At 36.1% G+C, this 11,689-nt stretch overlaps 1 protein-coding gene across 1 annotated transcript in view; it reads left to right on the forward strand.

The window, feature by feature from the left end:
- Window positions 1–11,478, forward strand: part of LOC126362121 (splicing factor 3B subunit 6) — a 33,684-nt gene extending 22,206 nt beyond the window's left edge. The window contains exons 2-4 of the mRNA XM_050007853.1: window positions 4,317–4,435; window positions 6,563–6,692; window positions 10,985–11,478. Of these exons, the coding sequence (XP_049863810.1) occupies window positions 4,317–4,435; window positions 6,563–6,692; window positions 10,985–11,083 (348 nt within the window). The 3' untranslated portion in view covers window positions 11,084–11,478. The remainder of the gene's footprint in view (window positions 1–4,316; window positions 4,436–6,562; window positions 6,693–10,984) is intronic.
- The last annotated feature ends 211 nt before the right edge of the window (window positions 11,479–11,689 follow it).

The raw sequence follows: 11,689 nt of genomic DNA on the forward strand, positions 1-11,689 counted from the left end.
TGCTGGCATTTCCCTAAGGGATAGAATCATTTGCTGTCTATTTGAACTGCCAACAATTAATACACTCTCTACCCTTTTGTGTCTTGTGTCCTCTTGATACCGGACAAAACAGTTTTCCCCAGGAACAGGTGAAGCAAATCCCTTTGGCTCAATTCCACTTTCAGTGAAAGACAGCACATCAAACTTGTCGCTAGGGGGATCGATACAACACCCTGAGTCCCCCCTTGTTCCCTTCCACCCTATGCAGAGGAGACAGGATCCCCAGCAGAGTATAGTACTTGACGTACCTTTGGTACCCTTACCACAGGTACATGACTCAAGCTCTTCCAAGACGACAACTCGTAGCGCCTGCCAGTCAAGAACAGCATTCACAGTGGGCTGCATTTTATCTGGTGCAATGTGACAGTGAACATATAACTTTAAATTAAGCCTGCAGATTATCTTTTAATTTGTTGAGCTAAAAGAGTTGCTAATACCCTATAAGAATTGAAGCAAATACACAAAATGAGATTTCTACCAAAGCAATAGAAAACCTGAGGTAGTAATTACTAGTTTCCTACAACTTTTTGAGGTTGATTATAGTTGTTAGCAGACTCAAAAACAAATTTAATTTACGATAAATGTTGATAATATATAGGGCTACTCCTCTTTAAGGAAAGACTAGATGTAACACAATATGTTAGAATATCTGCTACTGTAACTAAATCACAAATGCAGATTTACTACAAATTAGATTATGCACAGGACAATGGTAGCTTCTGAAAATTCTCAAAAATGCACATTTATTTGCACTGATATACAGTGAAATTCAGGGTTAATCTCTTCTTAGGCTGTAATTGTGAAGGAAAATCGCTGATTTGATATTAAATAAGCTATGTATCTAAAACATTCGTACCATTAACTTACAAAATTTTGTAAGCTCCATAAAATTCTCAAAAATTACGTATTTCTCATGTAATTCTGTGATGATGAAATTAGAGAATGATTATTTTGAATGAGTATAGGCCTACTATTCTCTAAAATTTTAAAAGAACACAAATTAGTTTATGCCTGCAATTGACAATAACAGTAAGAGTTCGTTGGGGTACATGCAAAAGTTCAAAATTTCACACTGTATCACAGTACAGACAATACAGTCAGTGAAAGGTTATGCAAAAGTGACGCAAACAGTAAAATATGCGAATCTAGAATTTCAAATTGTCACACTAATCTTGTACATGCAGTCTCACAAAAAAATTCCAAAGTCAGCTTTTATAAATAAGTAAATATACAAATCGCAGGGCTTTTTCTCTTAGCTGTGTCTGTGCCAGTGTCTACATTGGCATGTTGAACACTGCAGCATGAGTTTAAACAGTCAAAAATCACTAAAATGTCCAGCACCAACAAAGCAAGTCTTATACGTGTGCGGCTAACAATGCAACTGGTTCTTGGTTAAGTAAAAGAAAGAGCTGGTCACAAGGATGTATAAATAGAAAGTTTAATTCTCTTTTTTCTGCTCTTGATAGCACAGAAGCCATCCACCATTTGTTGACATAGTCACGAGCAGCTAGTCCTGTAATCTGTTCAAAAGCTGCAGCATCTACACCCGCTTTAATTTTATAAATGTCAACATCCCTAAAATCAGAAACAATTTTTGCTTCATCTTTGGCTTTACTCATAAGAATAAATGCATGATACTTTTCTCTCTATGTGACTGCTGTGGCTTTAGATAATCTTTTAGCTAAGCTCCTTCTTTTATGCTGCATCTCATCACTTGTCACAGAGAAAAAGTGACTGATGGCATGTATGCTTATCACACTCAATTGGAAGGCAGGTAATATTTGATCATGTTGTACTTCCTCAGGTGACAAAGTGGCACAAATGTGCTGGTGTCATGAAATAAAATGCCTAATTTCCCAACAGAATGTTGAACTGCACATATTGGAGTATGACAAGTACACTGTTCCAATTTGTTAGTTGTGCTTGGTACTTGTCGTATTCTAACGTATGCCTTTCAATGTTTTATGGGTGATTAAGCATATTAAATTGAGACACCTGCACTTTTCTTGTCCCCCGATCACATGTGCTTAATGTGTTATAATGCACACTGCAACCTGGTCCTCTTTCCCACGTTGCCAATTTTATCTCTGCAGTTCACCCTACTGAAATGGTCTGCAGCTCGTGGTCTCGCGGCCGCATTCTCGCTTCCCGAGCAAGGGGTCCCGGGTTCGATTCCTGGTGGGATCAGGGATTTTCACGTGCCTTGAGATGACTGGGTGTTTGTGTTGTCCTCATCATTTCATCATCATTCATGAAAGTGGCTAGACTGGACTGAACAAACGTTGGGAATTTGTATGGGCACTTATAACCCCACAGTTGAGTGCCCCACAAACCAAACATCATTATCACCTACTGAAATGAATTCCTCTCAATAGAAGTGATTATTTTGTTTGTTGTGCCTATCTGCGATCCAGCATCTCTGATATATATTTTCTGTGTTTGTTACAGTAGATGTATGCATTTGTTTTACAATGTGTGTACTGTACTGTTGTGTGTTTTTTCAACATGTCAGGGCTGAAATGTAAACACACTTTTTCATTAAATGAAAAGTTAGCACTGCAAAAAAGATTGAAGGAAGGGGATAACAATGCAACAAAGATTGGAGGAAGGGGAAGCACTCCGAAAAACTACCAGGGAACTTACTGTAGGTGTTTCAACATTGAAAGTTGGAGAAAAAATCGAAAAAATGTTGAATCATGTACAGTGACAATAGATGATGGAAATGCCCTTAAAGAGTCACAAAACATTGAAAAGCCGTAAACTTGCACTGCTTGACAACACATTGTGGATGTGGTTCCACCAAGAAGGAAGGAAAGGAACCTCGATATCTGGGCTCCCTATCAAAGAAAAAGCAATAGCTTTGCCCAAAAAACAGAATCCGGAAGTGAGTTTGTAACTAGTGAAGACTGAAGGCTGGATTCCTCACTGGAAAACCCGTCATGGCGTTCAGTTCATTTGAATTTCTGATGAAAATTATCTGCTGATGCTGAGGTGGCTAATGAGTTTTCTTTGAAGTTTCAAGACATTGTCAAACAGCATGACCTGTTACCTTGCCAAGTCCATAAAGTGGATGAGACAGGCCTGAACTATAAATGCTGCCAAAGAAAATGCTCACCTAATGCTTGGACTGTCCCACACTAACTGACTAGCAAATCACAGTGTAGTCAAGGAACACATAAGCACACTCTAAGCAAACATAACAATATTATATGTAGCAACTACGTGAGTTGAATGTCACAAACAGGTATCAGTGGAAACTTTCCATAATATATCATCTCGTAAATGACTTGAACTAGAATCCTGCAACAAACACCACTGACATTCTACTTTAACCTACTCGTAGTTTGTTAATGTCAGTAGACATTGTTCCATTTAAAAAAGTGTGTGTTTGCACAAAAAATGCATTTTCTAATTGTTATTACAATCTGTTTATTGGCTAACAAGGGAGCCCTTAACTTCCGGTCCATGCTGTGAAAACCGAACATCAGTAGCGCTTTCAATTTCCTTAATATCTGCAGTGTAAGCTTTAGGTGATTTGCCATGTGTATTGTGTAACATGAAGGCTACACAGATTTGTTCAAAACAAATTTAGAGGGAATGTTGTTGCACGGGCTGACAGTGTCCAGTTGATTTCTGCTGCACAGCTTAACTTTTTCAGAGATTCCTAATGAATGTGACAATCACCCTTCATACAGTATGGATTTAGCCATCTTTTATAGGAGGCAGAATGACACGGCACAGTGATTAAGACTCCGAAATCACATGTAGGTGGAATAGTGTTAAAATATTCATGCACCCTTTTAGATTCAGGGTTCCTTTTGTTTCCTAAATTAAATAATATTTAAAATTAATCGAATTTTCCATCAGTGCTTGCTAAAAAAATGATTATAATATTGAGAAAGAAACAGTTCCTAATGCCCCACAAATTTTGCAAATCATTGGAAAGTGTTTTCTTTTTAATATTACAGAATTTACTTTGAAGACAAGGATTTTTTGAATCAAAGTATTTAAATCGTATATGACTGATTCATTTATGCTTCTTGGTTAATGAGTGAATGACAGTGCTGTCATTAGTAAACAGATGCCTAGCATTATGGTTAAATATTACTCAGTTAAAAGTCTGATTAGGTAAATAGCAAACAAACAGCCACAAATTGTATAATCAAAATTTGTAAGTAACTTACATGTAACACAGTTTACATTATCATGGCTGTTGTGAAAAAGAGGTACTGACAATACAAACAACTAATTCTCTGTCATTAATGTTTTTCCAACAGGTTCGCCTTCCACCAGAAGTAAATAGAATCCTATACATAAGAAATTTGCCTTACAAAATTACAGCTGAAGAGATGTATGATATATTTGGCAAGTATGGAGCAATAAGGCAAATACGTGTGTAAGTAATACATACATTAGAGAAAGTAGATACAGGCAAGAATAATAGTAACAGTAGCAGTGATGTAATGTGGCCACTTGAATGGGAAATAGTGTTATCTGTTGTTTCTTCTGTATTTTCACAAAAAAATTTAATTAAAATATGGTTTAGGAAATATTTTTGTGTATTACATGCAAAAAATGATGGTATTATATAAATAAGCACTAAATAAAGGTTAGTTTTTGGGGACCAAAGGTGCTTATCATTGGCAAAGTGGGTGAAGGGATTAGATGAAATGAGACTAATCATGGATAAATTTAATTAGGAAATGTCTCAGATTTGTGGGTTACTAGAGAGCACACAACAGGAAAATGTACATGTAAATGGTTATTAATTCATACCGTCTATCTCAGTCTTCATCTTGATATCACATGTCTTGCACCTTCCAGTACTGATTGACTTGCACCTTACGATGCTGATTAGTCACTGTTACCACCTTTTGTTCCATGTGTAACTGGTTATTAATTCATACCGTGGTATATAATAACATGAAGTTCAAAGTGTAAGCTGGCAGGCAGTGGCAGGAACTTGTGAATTGCAGAATAGAGAGATGTAAAAGGAAAGGGAGACAGCAACAGGGTGCATAAACTTAAGTTGAATTGCCAAGAACTATGCACATGTTGTAGAGTGAGTTAATGTGTGAAGTTTTTTTGCACTAGTATTGGTAAGAGAAACAAAATTGCAAACCTTGTGAGACAGATGCAGAAGTCACAGAGGATGCTCTGGACATATATTTTGTTTGTTACTGATGGAAAAAAGTAATATGATATGATTGGCTGGGAGGTCCATGAGGGACTTTCAGCTGCTTGGTGCATGTCTTTCAAGGACTAAAGTGTATGTTATATATTCTACTTACTTATAAGTTCGTATTTTATGCTGCCTTTTGATAGGAACTTCTGTTGTTTTTCCATTAACTTATATAGCTACATTTTTGTTTTTATATATTTATGAGTGTCGCCCAGAAAGTAATGCTTTGCGTGTGGTTTTTTTTTTTTTTTTTTTTTTTTTTTTTTTTTTTTTTTTTTTTTTTTTAAAAGCTGAAAACAATGCTACGAATGCAAAACTTTACATATGTATTATCTGAAGTCTCCCGAGCGAGTGCGCATGCCGAGTTTCTATCACTTCCAACAGATATTTTAGCTGCAGGAAAGTTTCAAAATGGCGTCTGTAGGTGATGTACATTACAAGCAACGTGCCGCCATTGAATTTCTCACTGCAGAGAAAGAAACTATGGGGAATATTCACAAATGCTTGTGCAAAGTCTATAGAGCATCTGCTGTCAACAGAAGTAGTTAATTGCTGGGCACGGAGGGTGAGGTCATCAGAAGGCGGTTTGGTGGAAGTCCACAATTTGCAGCGATCGTGGAGACCATCCATGGCTGTCTCAGCTGACATGTTGCAACGAGCTGCTGATGCCAGTCACTAGAACACACACATTGTGACTTGGCAGCTGGTGCTGCATCTGTCAATCACCAAAGGAAGTGAAGATGCACAAGTCTGTAGACTGCTGAACACATCACAAAACAGAGTTGAACAGTGTTACCCCATCTACCCTACAGACCTGACCTATCCTCCTCGGACTTCCATTTGTTTGGGCCATTAAAGGGTGCCATTCGTGAAAGACACTTTGAGGACACTGAGGAGGTAATTCACACAGTGAAGCACTGGCTCCGCCACCAGGACAAGGATTGCTACAGACAGGCCTTACACGCCCTTGTTTTGTGCTGGAGAAAGGCCATAGAACAGGATGGAGATTATGTGGAAAAACAGGCTGTGTAGATAAAACACCGTTCTTTCATGTGTGTAATTCTCATTATGTTCAATAAAGAATTGTTGAAGAAAAAAAAATTAGGTGCATTACTTTCTGGACAACCCTTTTAAAGTATTAGTAAAGTATTGTGTCATAAATTACAGTTGAATTCATGCCATCTGTTGATGCTAATGGTGATGACGATGTCGATTATGGATTTTATCTGACTGCCTCAGCTGACTCTTAAAAGATTCATTCTGTAAAAGCGCTGTGATTTAATCTTTGCTAACCATAAGAGAATATGTAATATGTTTGTAATTTTTTTCACTTTGCTACAGGGGAAACACACCTGAAACGAGAGGAACAGCATTTGTGGTTTATGAAGATATTTTTGATGCAAAAAATGCATGTGACCACTTATCAGGATTCAATGTCTGTAACAGATACCTTGTTGTATTGTATTATCAGGTAAAGTTTTATTTAGCTACTATACCCAAACAGTTAAATTTTCATTTTATGGAAAAGCTGATATTTTCAAATTTGCTTCTCTGTTATGTCATGATTTAAAATTAGTTTTTCCCAGACAAAGAATGAAAATTTTAAGTTCAGTGTAGGGCAAAAATAGTATGGATGTAACAATAGAAGAATGTCCAAAGCGCTCCTAACCTGAATTGAACCAAAACTAGATCCTCAGCTTGGAAAATATCAGTGTAGCTTTAGAAAAGGTGATTGTATATGGTACAAAGTCTAAACCTGTGAAATTCAGTGTAATATAGTTGAAACACAGTGAACTAAAGAAAAGTCACATTCTCTGATCAGAAAGTTAATAAGACATGACTGCCTGTCAATCTAAAATTTGTGGAACAGTTAAGCAAAGAATTTAAAATAGACATAAGGGAACTATGAAGTGTTTGCCTATCACCATTACAATCCAATTGAGCGCTTGGATAAAATGTGAGTAATGGATGAGTGCAGGAAAACTAGTCACCAACTAGAACTTAGGCTCAAATGTGTGAAAGTGGATTATCTAATATTTGAGGATTATGGCTCTGATTATTGAAGACATTGTTGAAGCAAAAAAAAAAGAAACAATTTAAAAAATTTCAAAAACTAACCGGGAAAATTGACCTAAGAGTTTGACATGAAACAAATTTTTATAACAGATTTCAAACCAGCTCTGGTTGTGACATAAAAATGGACAGTAAGAAAATATTGAAATCTTCAGAAAATACATTTCAGGTGGCAAAAAATAGTTGTAACAAGGCTACAGTAATGATGAAATGGGCACATGCTACACATCAGCACACGTAACTATCCAACACAAGAGATCAGATCAGTAGAATATAAAATTAATTTAAAAATATTGGGACAAAGATAAAGAGTGTGACAAGTAACTCAAAACTCAGTAAATAAATCTGAAGGCAGATCCATAAAATCTTAGTTATAGTGTGTATGTAAAGAATACAGTTCATGAAATCCATTGAAGGAGTGGACACAAGCAGGCTCACACACCAGATTCATTCATTCTTGAGAAATACCATTACAAGAACCAACTGGCACAACAAACAGAGAAATACCTTAAGGAATTAAATTTGCCAAAACTGCAAGACTGGGATACAGTTAGCAGTGTTACAAAGAAGGGGTTTGGAGGGGAAAAGAGGATGACTAAAAAACATTATCCACAGTTGTAGCCATGGAAACATATTCAGCTGATGTGCATGAAAAAATCTGAGATAAATAGAAGACCAACAGGGCTGAGGTTTCAAGGGCATAAGCAACCAATTTACAAAATGAGGAGGAGAAGAGTAGTAAAAATTCAGGGCAAATTATTTTTTATACTTGGTAACTTTGTTATGGTTCAGTGGTTGTGTGCCTGACTATGGATTTGATACCGAGTTAGTCCTAGGGTTTTTATCTGCCTCTTTATCATTTCTTTCACCTTTGACAATGTTTGTTAACATAAAAAAATGCTGAGTTGCAATGTGTTTTGGAGTCCATGCTAAACTGCATAGCCCCATATGATTGGCTGGGTAACTCAGTTCAAAGGTTGGAGAAATGCAACACTATACCAAATTCAATAGACCATTCCTAGTAAAGCACTATGGTGATCAAACTAACTTTTAGTTTGGTGACTGCTTTACCTTTCTCTTTGTTGCAATTGTTAGTAACCACACTGGATATCAGCATTTCATTGGAAATTGTTTGCAGCCTTCACAGCTTCTATAAAATGCATGAAATTGTGCTGAATTTAGATTTTAACTTCTTGCATACAATAAGAATTTGCCAAAAATTTCTCCATACCAAAAAGTTTTTGAATGTTGGATCATGGGAACTACAGTCATAAGCTGCAGGAAATTCGTATAGATAATTTTGAAATACTGTGTCTCGACATATCATAAATTTCTTTTAGTTTTTGTAATGATAAAATATTGTATTTTTTGAGAAAGGGCTGATTATTTCATGCCATTTATTCTGTTTCGTTTGTCGTAAATGTAACACAATACAAATTATCTTCTAAACCTCCATTTGTAACATGCTGAGATTTTCATTTTACTTGCTTCATGTATCTTATTTCCACATTAGGTCACACTTGGTTCATTCTTTACCTCCCTCTGTATTATAATTTTCTTGTCACTAGACTTTCTTCACTGTGGCAGCAATTTATGAATTTGAAGGATGCCTATTGGTGTCATGACATGTTTTCACTGTAGGCCATATGTACTGATATTAGTGAGATTTTTCTGATGAGAGACCAGATTTTAATAATTCCATCTTTGGGCTGATGACTTGTTTAATGTTGCAATGAAGATCTCTACAACATCTATAATTACACTACAATGGAAATACCATTTCACATTTTTCGCGATTCTGTGCCATAAATTCATACCCCCTGAGAAGAACCCACAAGATCAGTGCAAAAAATTCCCTAATCTTACATTTCTTCCTAATAACGTTTACCTTGCTTTTATGTTCTTACTTGACATCGTGCTTGACTTCATCCCATTTTCTTTCTATTGACATTTGACGTGAGTGAATGAGTTACAAGTGGAACAAAAGAGAGATGGTTCACACTGTGCTGAGAATATTATAGGCCATTGTGGAGAGGTGATACTTGAGGGAGATAATCCTGACATACCCACAATCAGCTGGGCCAACACAACTTGTAATGTTTAGCTTCACTGCCCAATTATGACACAACTACTACTAGTTTTCAGCAGCAATGGAAAAACAGGATGTGAAGTGTTATGGACCGAGCCAATAAGTGATGAAGGGGCCCAGCCACCGCCTTTCCTTTTGCCACTTGGAACTCAGTCTCGTCTTTTTGCACGTATTTCTGATGTACTGTATTCAGGAACAGTATTGATCATCAACCTTTTAAATTCAAATATTGAATTGTGAAGAGTATGCTTGGTCAGAATAAAGAAAACATTGGCCATTTCTGGCTAGTGATCTCCTATTGGCTGGCAACCGTTAAGTCACCCAAGAGCCAGCAGAGCCACCACATCACACTAACCCACATGAAATGAGTTTATGAGCTGGATGTGTGGAGAGGGGGTGTGGTCCTTCAATGATGGGAGTGCAAGTAACAGTGAAAGCATATTGTGAAGTGCTGGAAATATACTTTTCGTGCAGATCATGTGCTATGGCAGAGATGTCACATGGAAATAGAACAAGGGTTTTGCAAAAGCACAATTTAAATACTTTCATGTTCAAATCTGACATGATACAGTTGCAACAGCTACATACACTACTCCATACATACTTTACACACACACACACACACACACACACACACACACACACACACACACACACACACACACACACAATATCATTAACATTGGTGGAAGGCATGAAGGCAAACTAAACGCAGGCAATACACCAGAGGTCACTGTGTTCGCATAACCAGGGTATGTTGCACTGTCATTGGCTACAGAAGAGAAATGCACACACCCACATGTTAGATTCTGACACTTTCCACCATACTGAATAGTTTTCATTTTAGTTCACCATGTTGATCAATTTTTGCTTTTTTCCTCCATGCACAAAGGAAAAATCTCTCAAAAATAATTTTTTGATCACAGCATATCTGAAAGTAGCTCTATTATCTTGTACCTTGATAAAAATTTCAATTTTTGCTGAGTTTTTACTTGCTGTTATACATTTGTGATTTTTTAAGAACAGATGAAATTCATTAAGACAAATTATTGTATAAACATTGTATTGTACATTTAATTTCCTTCACTTATACAGATATTATACACTGTACTGGAGAGAATCACAATTTTTAATCATATATGCCACTTACATACGTTTCTGCTTATATTTTGGGTGTTTTCACATTTTCCTCAATTCTGAATTTTCCTCAGTTTTGCATTTTTTTAAAGTCTCGACAGCATGAAAACATAAAATAGGGGTTCCACTGTATTTATTTTCTCTCACAAATTGAACAATTATTGTTGTACCCCATTGTTTATACTTCTGTGTTCGTACTAAACCACTCAAGTCCAGTTTAATGTGATTGTTTTTTCACTTGAAAACATAGCCGTGCTTTGCAGTGACAGATAGAAACAAAAACTATTTCCAGTCATACTAATCATTGGTCGCAACAGTCAGTATTTTGTCTGTTGCTGTGTTTCCTACTGTAAGATTATACTTGTTAAAGTAGAATATAATTTTGAAACACTTAATTATAAGATCTGGTATCATAGTGATGGATATAAAAAATACTGGTTATAATGTTATTTTGTAAATTTCAGTCCAACAAAGCATTCAAGCGCCTGGATATTGATAAGAAGAAGGAAGAGTTGGATAAGATGAAAATGAAGTATGGAATTAATACAGAAGAGAAGAAGTAATCCTACTTCAGAAGTCAGTGAAACATGCACCGAAACATTTGTGGAAAAGACTCTGTAAACCCACTATGGGGATACATAACTGAAGAGCTATGTAGATAATTATATATACTTATATTTGTACATATCAGAGAGAGAGAGAGAGAGAGAGAGAGAGAGAGAGAGATTACTACCTTAATGATGTTAAATATGACATAATATTAATGACTACTAACCAAGTTGAATTCATTTTCAGTAGTCATTTGATGGCAGAATAAGAACACTTTTATGTATGAGTAAATTACTTCGATATACATTTTTGGAATACAATGAGACAATTAGTTGCACTTCTTTAAGTGTAAAAGATGTAACTTTCATGTAATCCTGCTGATATTTGTAAAATATAATATTTAAAATCATGTTTCTGAGTTTGAAGTATTGATTCCTACCTTAAGTGGTACTTAATATGATTTTTCAATGTAATTTGGCAGATTTGAAGCTACATGACTTCACTTCATAAATTATTCCTTGTTCCATTGGTGGTTTGTGATTTATTTCAGTACATAATCCTTTTGTCACAGCTGCTCTGTAGTTTGTATAACTTGTTACTCACACTTTCGTTGATAATGG

This window comes from Schistocerca gregaria, chromosome 1 (assembly GCF_023897955.1).
Source record: "Schistocerca gregaria isolate iqSchGreg1 chromosome 1, iqSchGreg1.2, whole genome shotgun sequence".
NCBI classification, from domain to species: Eukaryota; Metazoa; Arthropoda; class Insecta; order Orthoptera; family Acrididae; genus Schistocerca; species Schistocerca gregaria.